This window comes from Cricetulus griseus, chromosome 6, assembly GCF_003668045.3.
Source record: "Cricetulus griseus strain 17A/GY chromosome 6, alternate assembly CriGri-PICRH-1.0, whole genome shotgun sequence".
Taxonomy (NCBI): Eukaryota; Metazoa; Chordata; class Mammalia; order Rodentia; family Cricetidae; genus Cricetulus; species Cricetulus griseus.
In genome coordinates this window covers 52,498,491-52,512,348 of record NC_048599.1, presented here as the reverse complement: position 1 = coordinate 52,512,348, position 13,858 = coordinate 52,498,491, and the positions used below count along the sequence as shown (strand labels likewise).

At 39.7% G+C, this 13,858-nt stretch overlaps 1 protein-coding gene across 2 annotated transcripts in view; it reads left to right on the top strand.

Annotated features, from left to right (window-relative positions):
• Positions 1–210: 210 nt before the first annotated feature.
• Positions 211–13,858, top strand: part of Fgf7 (fibroblast growth factor 7) — a 51,294-nt gene continuing 37,646 nt past the window's right edge. Inside the window, exons 1-2 of one of the 2 annotated variants that reach the window (XM_027421950.2) lie at positions 211–486; positions 1,067–1,620. In XM_027421950.2, coding sequence (XP_027277751.1) covers positions 1,335–1,620 — 286 coding nt within the window. In that variant the 5' untranslated portion in view covers positions 211–486; positions 1,067–1,334. Of the gene's footprint in view, positions 487–1,063; positions 1,621–13,858 lie in introns of both variants that reach the window. The other variant, XM_027421949.2, reaches the window with a different exon arrangement.

Below are 13,858 nucleotides of genomic sequence, written 5' to 3'. Positions count from 1 at the left end.
TAGGAAATGTTTTCCGTCTGTGCCACTGCTGTGTTTTAAAGGTCTAACATTTCTTTCCCTTTCTCCTGCTAACTGCTTGAGAATCAGAGGTCTGTTTCCACAGAGTGGATGCCCACTTGTAGATTTAAACATAAGCCGTGTTCATAGCTCCCCCTTATGACCACTCAACAGTACACAAGTCTCCTGCTATCCCTGCTGTTTTATTCAACAAACAGCTTACTGGTTAAGTTTTAATTGCTTCCAATGAGGTCAGCAAAGGTATTTATTGAAAATCTCTGAATAAAAGGCTCCACGCACACACACAAGCGCACGCGCTCACACACGGAGAAAACCCTTTTGCCTCTTGATTTATGGAAACAATTATGATTCTGCTGGAGGATTTCTCAGCTGAGAAATAGTTTGTAGCTACAGTAGAGAGGCTCAAGTTGCACGAGGCAGACAGCAGACACGGAACTCTTGTGTACCCAGCTGTTCTAAAGAGAACAAGTAAGTTACTGTTATTCGTCTTTAAAACAAAGCTGAATCTTTTCTGAAAGGTTTTCTCTTTCTTTGGCTATTGTACTGAGGGGAAAAGACGTTTGAACCGTGTAAATATCTACAGAAACTGTGCTGTAGTATGTATGGAAAGAGAAGCTTGAAGCTCTCCAGAGCAACTCCGACACTTAACTTGAAAAGTATGGGCAGTTTAGGGGGAAATAATTACTAAGCATGAATGTAACAGCATATACTAATGAAATCCAGGAACAGTGTTTCTACTTTATTGATAGTAGCTATAAAACTCAATTTAAGTCAATAGCTCTAAGTACTTGGCACTCTTAACAAGATAGTAACTGGAATGAATGGTGCAGTTTTGTTGTGAGGTCTCTCCATTAATGCCTACCTCTCTTGAATCTACACGCAGAGTGGCAATGATGTTAACACCCTCTGTGGAAGGTATTTTAAGTGTGCCGTCAATGCTTAACTAAACTGTATGCTATACTACTTACCCACTGAAATTTATACAAACAGCTTTTTCTCTTCCTCTCTTCTCCCCTCCCCATTCTTAATCTCCCATTGTGAACAGAAGTCAAGGAGCAAACGGCACGACAGCAACTGGCCTTGTTGCAACCTGTTTTTAGAAGGAGACATCTACCAACTGTCTTACTGAAGGAGGAATCCTGTTATTGGTATCAGAAGCTAAAAGATAAACTTAACAGTTTGGAAAGAGCGACTACCTTTTCTCAAACCAATCTACAGTTCACAGACAGGAGGAGGCCCATGACCTAGGAGTAGCAATCAACTCAAGATTCAGTTCTCATTATGTTATTCATGAACACCCGGAGCACTACACTATAATGCACAAATGGATACTGACATGGATCCTGCCAACTCTGCTCTACAGGTCATGCTTCCACCTTGTCTGTCTAGTGGGTACTATATCTTTAGCATGCAATGACATGAGCCCAGAGCAAACGGCTACGAATGTGAACTGTTCTAGCCCTGAGCGACACACAAGAAGTTATGATTACATGGAAGGAGGGGATATAAGGGTGAGGAGACTGTTCTGTCGCACACAGTGGTATCTGAGGATTGACAAACGAGGCAAGGTGAAAGGGACCCAGGAGATGAAGAACAGTTACAGTAAGTGATGCCTTTATTACAGCCCTGCTTAGATCTTTATGTTTTGTTTAAGGTTCACCTTTTGGTGGCATGTTCTCCTTTCCTATGGGGGGGAGGGCGGGAAACAGTGTAATATCAACTCCTAATTTTTCTACAATGGCATTTCTGCACCAAGTCTCTAAAATATCTGTGAGAATAGGGCGAGTGTACTTACCTTATGGCTGAAACTGACAGCACAAGCCAGGAGAAAATACTTACATTGTGTCCTAGATCCAAAATACTCTTTAATAAGAAAACATTTCCGAGACAGCAGTCACATTGGCATGTGATTGCTTCCCTAGCAAACCCAGTAGATGTTTGCATATCGTTCTCAGTAGGGGGTTCACTAAACTACCAGCCACTAGTTTGAGGGACAGAGAATGCATCTGTCTTTATTAGTTATGTTGCCTTTGAAAGGACTTTGTCATCGTGCAAAATGGTCAAGAATCCACTTTCTGAGCACCATCAACTGTGTGTTTCTAAAACAGAAGGGAGTCTGTAATGCCCTCAGCCATCCTTAGTCTAATGCGTTTGTTTTAGATTCCTTGATTCCCACCCAGCTGACAACACATCTTGCTAACAGTTTCTTTATCAAGAAACTTTCATGTAAGTTCCATGTTGCCTTAAGAGGAACATAAATGTGAGGAAGTAGAAGTGAGTTAGAAGTTATGTTCAAGACTTTCAACTGGAGCACCCCACGTTCCCCTCAAGACCCAGTTGCCCTTTCACCTCAAAATGTCAGGGCTTGGGTTTTCATTTAATGATTACAACTAGTAACTGATTTTAGCATTCAATTCATCAGAACACAGGTCAACATTTACCTTAAGCATTTAAAACTCACAAGTGGAAATAGGTTTGTCAGCATTACTAATGAGTGGACAGCTTAGACATTGTGTGTTTGGTAATATGTGTGGCAGTATAGTTGAAAAGGGCACATGAAGACAATAGTACAGGTGAGTGTCTGTGACAGGGTCACTCCAAGATTTTCTTATCTCTTCCTGAAATAGCCTTTGGGCTCTAAACTCATTGACCAAGAGGTAAAAAGTTTGGTAAATCTGTTTCCAATATAAAAATGATGGACCTCCATTTAAGCTGTAACCGATGAAAGCTGTTGAGTATGGAATTCAGCTAAACAAATGGTCACTGGATGAGGTTTTGCTGCTAGCCTCTTCTATGTGAGTCACTGAATTTGGCTTTTTCATTTTATTTGAAAATCAGTGAGATTTATCATGGACAATAGAATCTGATAGAAGGTAGCATCTAAGGGGAGGTTACAGCATGTGTTCAGTCCCTGACTGTAAATGACTTTGGGGATGATCCTTTGTTTTTTCAATCTTCAACTTCTAAATATGGATGTATTTTTCAAAACACTTTCTTATTCTCACAGTCTATTCTGTTCTAAATCAGGGAATACACTATACAATGTAAAGAAACCTAACCACACCTTTACACAATTGTCACCCAAAGAATGAGATAAAAGTGCCTATTATCTCTACATAATAGGCCTTGCAACTGGGGCCAGTTTCAAATTTCATAACAAGTTTAGCATAGCTGGACTGTAGGCTTTTTCTGCTTGATGATAAATTCCTTTGGATGCTTTTTACTAACTCATTGAAAAGGTAAAAAAATAATGAGGGGTAAAAATTCAGTGGAAATGAGTATGTACAATTATTTGATATTGAAGTAGTTACATTTGGAACACCTGCATATATGTGAATTTTATTTAGTTTGTGTTAAATTCCTTGAATTCATGAATTTCAGGAATCTGTACATATTTGCAAGTGGTAAAATCACTATATTTTGAAACATGGTTTTAGAGTTAACTTCGAATAGCCCTAAAGCCTTTTTAGCAAACCCCCTTTCTTCCAACACTAATTCTATAAATAATAAGAAACATGTATTGCACACCTCTGTACTCAAAAAGACTTGTTTGTGCAAATAACTTTCACTTACAAGCTTTTTCATATTCTAAATTTATACACTACACTGTCTCAAGATCGTAAAATCTCCCAGAAAGAGAAAACCTCACCAGAATCTTTTAACTAAACTATAAAGTGGTTGTCATTATTCTGCTACCCTACTGAAAATGGCAAGATAAGGTTTCTCCAAGTTAGACAGATGTGAAGACACTTTGTGTATAGGAAATCCCAAGAGATGGAAGAATAAAGGAGAATAATTTATTCAGAGAAAATTCTGACAAGCATTGCCCATCAGTTGAGACAGTCTTGCTCATTTTAAGAATGAACACAAGCAAATGGATACCTCTGAGGGAATCCAGGTACAAGTAGTGTGGCATCTGGGTTTGTTTACATAAAAGCTGGGGATGGCTCCACGGTCCTCAGAGTCAGCTCTGAGATCCAAAAGTGGAGGTTCCCCTCCTGCTGTCACCAGGACAGTTAAAAGTAACTGGATTCAAGTCAGTGGAACTCAGAAAGGAAGAAAGCTCAAAATGAAACCCCAGATTTCCTTCTCATCTTTTGATGCCTTCTATTTCTAAGTAGGTTCTTGAACTTCTTTGGAGGCCCTTTATAATGAATGGCATTGGTTTTCATTTTCTTTCCATTAGCCACTCTCATGGCTTTTGTTCTAGTGAAAGGAAACATGACCTGAGGATATGAACAAGACTTGGCAGGCTGCTTGCTTCCTCAGTGAAGCATGGCACCCTGGGGTCCTACACATGCTAGGCACGCCTGCTACCACTGAACCACATATTTACCCTGTGGGATCATGCTTTATAAAACACTGATAGATATGGCCTGGCACTGTGGGGAGAGGTATGTCACCCTGCTTTTTGAAGGTGTTGGGCTGGGATAGGTGTACCAAGAACAGGGAGGCCGAGTGTGGAGTGGTGGGGCTGGTTAAGTACATGCACCTCAAATCTTCAGGGGGATGGAAAGATCACTTCATCTACTGTGGTGTTTGGAGCCTCTGCTTCAGTCTTTCCCATGTTAGATTATCTTGCAGAAAAACATTAAGTTTAGATCAGGATAAGTAAATTGTACAGCATAAAGAAAACAAAGAAACCCAAACTCTGCCAAACAGTTGACCAAGTATGAACAGTATGGATTGGGACATTCAGGAAGAGCCAAGAGGAGTAGACCACTGTTTGAACTCCTTAGGGGAATAAGGGCAGGGACAGCTCTTCTCTTTGCTCTCTCTGGTAGCCCCTCATTCAGCTCTAAAGTAGGTTTCAAAATGATGAAAGTGGAATATAACAAGAATAGATGTAGAAGTTTGCACGGAAGGGTAACATTGGCAAGTGGCATCATGGAGGGGCCGGAAATGAGTGGTCAATGCTTCAAGGCTTCTGTTGTCAGAACTGTCCCCTTGGAGACAAGGCCAGAGGCTGGATTTAGATAATTATCGGAGCAGACAGCTCATCAGCAGACAGAGGCAATCACTCCACACCTGACAAAAATAACACTGCTGTTTAGCTGGGAGTTGAGGTGCTGAGTGAGAGATGGCAGCAGTGAGCTGGGTGCCCGGCAACTGCTCTGAGAGACAGATGTGGGATGGAGGACCCAGCCCCTTAGGATCACTTTCCTGCTTTGTTTGTATTCAGTAACTAAAATATTGTGTTCCCAACAATAGTTAATACCACCCATTCCTCTTGAGAACTCCTTGGTGACCAGAAGCCTCTGACCCAGGAGGAAGCTCAGCTGCCTTTTTGAGCACTGTCAGTCACATAGTAAGAAAGGGTTATTTCTTCTGAAAGTTGGCCAATGCCTTGGCAACACTCACTTTTGGATTGGTAGGCTGTGATGGGATGTGGCCTCACAATTGGCGGAACACAAATAAACACAGCATTGTTGGATTTGACTTTGGCCACAGAACCTTCAGCAACTCAATTGTCAACAATTCTTTGGATGGCTTCCTGTCTGAGCCAGTCTCTATAGTGCCCCCACCCCCACCCCCCACAACATCTTAGAATGCCAAGAGTGTAAACGTGCTTGTGTTCCAAAGACTTCTTAGTAATTTTTCTAAAACAACAACCCACACTAAAAGTAAAGAAACAAAATTATAAACACAACACCTGCCTTAAAAAAAAAAAAAAAAAGCCTAAGGACCACGCCACACTTAGGGAGTTCTATGGAACACATGCACAAAACAAAATCCTAGAAATGACTGACAGGTTGGAATCTTCTAGAACTGGCAACTGGGATTCCTTGTTAAAGGCATTTCAAATCTTTAAAATATGAGGGATGTATGAATTGCTGAGGGGCAGATTCAGAAATGTTAGATACTCTATGAAAACTCTAATTTAAAATTGTTTTTTGTCCATATTATAATGTATTTAGTTATGGAAAGTATCTGAAACTTATTAACTGCTAGAAACTTCATTACCACAAATATGTTCTCTTAATATCTCATCACTAAAACAACTGGTTTTTAATACTTTTCTTAGTTTTGATTATATATGTGTCTCTGTGTGGAAATGTGTGTGGTACTGCAGATACCTAATGGAGGACACAGGTGTAAGATTCCATGAAACCAGTGTTAGAGGAGAGATGCAAGCTGCCTGATAAGGGTGCTAGGAGTCAAACCCAGGTCCTTTGCAAGAGCAGTACAAGCATGGGGCCATCTCTCTGTCCCTAAACTGATCATTTCTATGTTACTGTCATTCTGCATTAGTCCAGATCTGATGGCCTTTTTCCAATGGCTAAGCTACATAAGACATCTCCAGCCTGTGGCGTACGAGAACCAAAGGCTGGACTGATCTGAAGGAGTAGAAGAAGGCAGACTTTGGACATGTGGAATGAGCTGCTTTCTCTAGACTTTTTTTCCCCCTTCTATTTCTCAATCTTGGCTGAATATTGTATTCATCTGGGACCTGTAAAAAATACTGGTGCCAGATCCCATCCACAAAGACTCTCATTAAGTTGATGTAGGGTGAAGTCTGGGCATCAGGAATTTTAAAAGCTCTCTAGATGATTCTGAGATGCTTCCAAGGCTGAGAACTACTGCACTGTGGGAATCACATTAGCGTACTTGGGAAACTGCAGCTCAACTGAATCCGAATCTCAACAGGAGGGGTGGGGGATGTGGGGGGAAAGAGGAAATCAGTATTCCTTACAGTTTTCCAGTGACTTGATGCACAGCTAGGGTTGCAAACTGCTATTTGAGGGGCGGAAGGTGGGAGGTGAGGAGTGGGGGATGGGGTGCAGCCCGAGCCACCTCAGGGATGCTTGTGAAAATCTTGGAGGCCTTGAATTTAGAGGGCTTTGGAGTTAAACTGGTCCCACTACTGGACTGGAGGAATGTATCTCTGGATTGGGACTCAAGGTGTTCTTCTAGACCCACTGGACTTGGGCTGATCATGACAGTGTCAACATGTGCTGAGCCAGCTTAGACATGAATGTGACGACAGCCCTGTAGCATGATATAAGGAGGTTGCTTAGTTAAATGACACAGCTGCATTGTGACAGGTGCTGGAACAGGAGGCCAAGGGTGGTACAGACATCAATGTCTGCTTGTGTTTGTGAACCCAGACACTTCTAAAATTAGGCTTTTCTCTCTCATAGCCACACTAGCAAACTCAAAGACAAGAGACTGAAAGAGACAGTGGTCAACTTAGAAAACCCAGTGAGGACAGAACCACAGGTCCCTCAAAGGATGTTTCCAGCCTAGTCAAAAGGACTAGAAGCTTGTCATCTTTGCAAGGCTGGGATTACGCACATGAAGGCAGCACTTCACTTTTTGTAGTAAATGGTTTTGGTAGCATGGTAACTTCTAGAGAATCACTGTGGAATCACAGTATCTCTACGTTTAAATTTCACATAGGAGAAAAGACAGGGCAATAGATAATCTTCCTACACTCCAAATAGGCTGAAAATGAAAATCCTCTTCCTTTCACATGGCTTGAAAAACTGTGTTAAAAGCCACTGAACAGGGGGTGGAGAGATGGCTCGGTAGTTAAAAGCTGGCACTGCTTTTGCAGAGAACAAGAATCCAGTTCCCAGCACCATGTCAGGTATCTCCAACTCCATGAGCTCCCACACGCTCTTCTGGACTTTGTAGGCATCTGTACTCACAGGTACGCATGTCTCCTACCACGACATATACATAATTAAAAATGAAGTAAGAAGTCACTGAACATTTAAGTAATTCTTGATCCAGTTTCATCTCTGCATTTGAACTTATCTGTAGACCAACCCTAAGTAAAGAATTATCTCAAAATTTTTAAATACCATGCTTCAACTTCCTTAAATGGCATATTTTTCATTTGTCATTATACTTCCCATTGTATGTTTAAATGCAGAGGGAAGGGAAGGAGAGGTGCACAGGAAGAGAGAAACGAGGAGAGGCAGGAAGAGAGAGGTCTGCTCTCACTTTGTGTTAGTGGCAGCAGTCTGGTAAGCAGGAGTCTCTTGTGTCTCATAGGGTTTCTAGATGTGTTTCTGATCACATCCCTGGTTGGTCTGGTTCATTGGGAGGAGGCAGAGGGTCATGGGAAGTCACATGTAGAGGGGGCACAACTTCTTCCTTTCTTTGCACTGGTAAGAAATGGATCACACAACATTTTCAATGATTGATGACACCTTCCTGTTTTCATTCTTTTGTTGAATTCAATAGCTATGATGCCTTCCCGTGAGAGACTAAAGATACAGTAGTAAACAACCCCACAGCCCATGGTTTTAGAAAATCAACAGATTAGTTGGGGTTAGAGGAGGACTACAATGTAGAGGGGGCAAGTTTAGAAAACAGAGGGCACTGTCTAACCCAACAAGAGAGACAGATCATGTGTCCTGAGGTGAAATGCTTTTAAAGCTACTGTTTTTGTGGTGAGGTTTGGATGTGAGAGCAATTCTCTAGCTATCAGTGTTGAGTGCACCAAAAGCAATCCTGATTTTTTCTTTACGTTAAAGAGAACACACACACACACACACACACACACACACACACACACACACACACAGTGGAGGGAAAACAAGTAAATACTAAATCTAATAAATCTTTGGACTTGAGAGATGGCTCTGCAGCTAATAGTACATACTGCTCTTACGTAGGAGTTTAGTTTTAATAACCTATATCAGGCAGCTCACAACCATATGTAATTCCTGCTCCAGGGGAAATCCAACCCTTTCTTTTGGCCTCTGGGCACGTACCCCTACCCATGCACACATTTAAAAATCCCACCCATGCACATATTAAAAATTAAAATCTTTAAAAAAATCTCCATGAGAACAGCTGCTTAATAATAGATCATTAAAAATATTTTAATCTGATTGAAATATTTATTGAAAATATAACTACCTGCAATTAAAATGTTAATTCTCTAAAAACACACTCCACAGAGATCTTCACCACTGTACTCTCAGCGTGCCATAATGGAGGTATCAAAGACTGTTTAATTAAATGAATTTAAAAAAGGAGGCCACTACACTTCATATGATGGCTTCCCCTGAAGGGAAACTTGTTTTGGAAGTCATGATTCAAGTTATGTCAGCTGGAAAGCATACGTATTTTTTTCTGGATGCAGCCTATATTTCTTTTTCTTTTGGTTTTTCAATCTTTGATGATAAGTGTAGCTTGCTTAAGTCAGCTGCATACAAATGGTGGCTATAAAGGCTTTATCAGAAGGGAATTCTTTTTCCTGTAATAGTTCCTGAGAAGTCAGAGCTGTAATGGTTTTCAGACACATGGTTAACATTTTAGGGTAGAATTATGGAGATGACCTGCTGTATTCTTTATATAAGACTACTGACATGTCTGTGTCTGAGAAATCTCAGCTCCTTTCCATGAATAGTACACTATGAAATAATGTGGCAACTTCATAAACTCATGGATAGACTCTGGCCATGGAAAGACTCTGACCAACTTTGCTCTTCATATTTCTTTTACTTGCTTGAATTTGGTCAGACAACGAAGCATGGTAGATCCCAGAGAAGATGGGCATGAATCTATATCTAGGTTTTTAAGATTTACTTTAAAGTTTATGACATTTTAAAGTATTTTAATAGTTTATTAGATATTTACATTAAAGTCATTGCATTACAGAGATATACATTTATTTGCTTGTAGACAGAAGTTTCTGTCCTCCCTCGTCCTGCAGTCATTCAGTCTCAAATAAACACACAGAGGCTTATATTAATTAAAAACTGTTTGGCCTATTGCTCAAGCTTATTACTAACAAGCTCTTACAGCTTACATTAATCCATAATTCTTATCTATGTTTAGCTACATGACTTTGTCTAGTGGTTAGGATTCAGTGCTCTCACTGCTGTGACCTGGGTTTGTTTCCTGGGCAGGGAACCAGAGGTCTGGAGTTCTGTACAGACAGACAGGAAATTATATGGCTTAGTAGAGACAGGATATAAGTGGGAAGAATCAGGAACTTGTTCTCTTTTCTGCTGGGAAGCTAATGAGATAAAGGTGGCTTTGGCTTGCTCCTTCTTCTCTCTGATCTCTCAGCATTTTCCTCTAAATCTGAGTCTGGGTTTTTATTATTTAGACCAATTAGAACTCCATTTGCATTTTCTATTCTTGTAAATCTTTGAATTTAGTCTCTGAAAAATAGTATAACATATAACTGGAAACATCTTTTTGAGTGACTAAAGAATATAGCTAAAGTTGAAGTTAATTTTTTTAAAATATGTATGTCAATACTGGAACTTGTGAAGTATTTTCCTCTACTCTAAGGCTTTCTTAAACTCTCTCTGAATATAAGCTTGTGATAAAACTCTTCATCTCATGGGATGGAAAAAGGCCAGAGGAAACTGGCCAGACCATTTGTTTCATTACTATATCAATTTTAGTTTTAAAATTATACATGGTACTGTTTGCATCATATTTGGGTGTCATTCATTTTAATTAAGAAACACTGGTGTGTCCAAAACTTTCTGATGACTCAACTGACTAAATTGAAACAAATACCCTTTCTGTGAACTGATGGATGGTTTCTTGGAAATCCTTGGGTGGTTAGCCTACTTACAGAGAATGGGACCAAGAAGTAAGTCTGGTGGCTCTGCTGTGTGTTTAGTGGTCTTGCATGTGGAATTGTAGGGAATCCCCAGGGAAGCATGATGACAGCGTGTATAATGTGGCCTCCTGTCTGCTTTTCTGTCACGTGCATTCTATGCTGCCACCTTTGCCAACACCTCCTTTTAGGGAAAATAACTGACACTTTAAGGGGGGGGGAAGAATGCATCTCAAGTAATATCTTTTCTCCCAGTGAAAACCCAGGGCATTGATATTATTTTAAGACAATAATAAAACTTGTCACTACAACAGGCCTACTTTCTAGGGCTGTGCACGGCACCTTGCTCACGTGACCTGATTTGCTTCCATCCATCACCTGGATGGGCTGGTGGATGTAGCCATGCTTTGTAGGTGGGGATTGGCTCTGAGGTTCTGTAGGAAGCAGCTTGCAGAGTTTAAACTCAAGTATGCCTAACTCAGAAGCAGACTTCCAGTTTCCACCACACACGTCACTATACTCTGATTGGTGTCTTTAAAATACCACATATTAATTTGTGCCATGCCATGGGATAATTTGTATCTAAAATGCATTATCATAAATTTTTCTTCCTTGTAATATTGTCTAATGAGCACTCACATTATCTTCTAATAAGTAACTTCTATCCCCCCCACCATTTGTCACTCTACCCCTTGAGCTGGTGTAGCAATTTCAGTTTTTATGCTTACAGATTGCTAAAGATGCCAAAAAATACACTTTAAATGCATTTCTGAGATTCATTGGAATGCTTGTACTCTGCTTTCTAGCCAGTGTATGCATAATTAGTATGGAACACCGGAACACATACACACATACAGGCTAGTTTCTGAATTTTCAGTCAATTTTAGGGGTAGATACAGATAATTTGTTTTTTCCCCTCCCTAAATACCACTAGATCCAAATGGAACAAACACAAAAGCACATACAATAAGCAGCGGTGAGTTTGCTCTAACCAGCACTTCTGGGGTGGTTTAATAGTTTAAGGGTAATTTGTTTTGTTTTGTTACCTGTGATTATTATGCTCTCAATTAATTTCTAAGCTTTTTTGGAGCTCTGCCCAGTAAAAATAAAGAGACAACAGAAAGGAAGCAAAGATGATGAGTTAAGGCAATGACAGTATATTTGGGGTTTTAGTTTAAGAGTGTAAAGGTCAATTCTGGAACATCATCTATGCATTGTGACATGATTGACCTTAAGTTATTCTAGCATCTTATGAAACAGAAGTTAGAAGTTCTATGTTCTCAGAGTTTCAATGGCTCTTATAGTAAGTAGAATAGTATTCGTTGAAATGGATTTAGAGTATATGTTGTACAGCATACAGCAGCTGCATCTATGCATAAAAATGTACTATTGGAAAAAATTTCAGTCCATCTGGGGATACCAACTCCACAAAGAATATTAAGTACTGTATACAGGAATGCCCAGGGTGTTCACAGTGAAACACATCCTGTGAACTAGCTGGCCACCGGTTCTTGACCCTGCTGACAGTGGGTGTGAGTTCCATATTGTGGAGTGGATCTTAAATGCCATCAGAAAAATGGCTGGTTACCACTATAACAGTCAGGCCACATTGTACAGTGAGTGTATTTTGCCAGGCCAATTGTTATTATAGTTTACTCACAGCTGGGTAGGATTATTCATTACTTTTCTCTTCAATAATTGTGCCTTCCATCACTATGAAAGCTAGCCAATAGGGATGAAGTTTGCTTTCTCCATGTTCTATTGCTCAAGTATGTGCTGTTTGCAGCAACAGAGTTGCTTTGAGTTCTGGAAGATAACTAAGGGCAATGTCAATAGCTTATAAAGTTTGGCATTCTATGGTATCCTGCTGACCAACACATTGAAAAGAGGTAGCCTGGACCTGACATTTTGTTAGATAACCTATGCTGTTTGGGAGAAGTGTTGTCTCTCTGGGTTACAGGGTGACACCATTTAAAATATTTTATATGTGTGTATTTACATAGTTTAGGAAACTCCTACACAAGTAGGTTTTAATTGGCTTTTTCAAAGTTCTTCAGTATTAGTTATCACTCTCCATACTCTGTCCTTTACCTTGCCCTCCCATCCCCCACCCAACCCACTTAACTCTTCCTATTCCATTATTCCCATTCATATCACCCATGTTCTCTCTGTCCTTTGACATCCATCCTCCATGCCCTCTTTCTAGCTTTTTGACTTTTAAGGATCCTCCAATTCAAGCACACACATCCAAAAAATCAAAGCTAGCATCCATATATGAGGAAGCTCATGTGGCATTTGTCTTTCTTGGTCTAGGTTACCTGATTCAGAATGTTTATTTCCAACATCATCCATTTACCTGCTAATTTCATTTTTTCTTCATAGTAAAATAAAATTCTACGATATCACAATTTCACTATCCATTCATCAGTTGATAGGCATCTAGGCTGTTTCTACTTTGTGACTATTATGAATAGAGCAACAGTGAATATGGATGAGCAAGTATCTCTGCATTAGGATGCAGAATTCTTTGTGAATATGCCCAGGAGTGGTATAGCTGGTTCATATGGTAGATCTAGTTCTAGGTTTTTAAGGAACTCATAGAATGTTTCCCCAAATGTCTGTGCCAGTGTTCATGTCTAAAAGTGTTCTCCTTTCTTTATATCCACACAAGAATTTGCTAGAATTTTTTTTTGATCTTAAGTCATTTTGACCAGGGTAAGATGGAATCTCAAAGATGCTCTAAGCTTCATTTACCTTATGTCTAAGCTTGGCAAACCATATATATATATATATATATATATATATATATATATTATATATATTATATATATATATATATATATGCCAAAGAATGAAACTAGATTTATAACCCTCACCCTGCACAAAACTGAACTCTAAATGGATCAAAGTCCTCCACACAAGAGTCCTGATACACCCTGAATCTGTTAGAGGTAAAATTAGAGAATATGCTTCAGGCCATAGGCACTGGAAAGACTTTCAGAACAGGACGCTGGCAGCGTGGGCATTAAGACCAACAATTAACAAATGGAACCTAAAGACAAAGCTAAAAAGTTTCTGTACAGCAAAGGACACTATCAACCCAGTGAAGTGGCAGCCTACAGAATGAAAAAAAAATCTTTACCAGCTCTACATCTGACAGAGGATTAATGTCTAGGATACACAAAGAAATAAGAAAACAAATACAAAGCAAAAATAATTTAATTAAAAAACAGGGCATGGAATGATTTTTAATATTTATTCTTTTTTTTTTTTTTGGTTTTTCGAGACAGGGTTTCTCTGTGT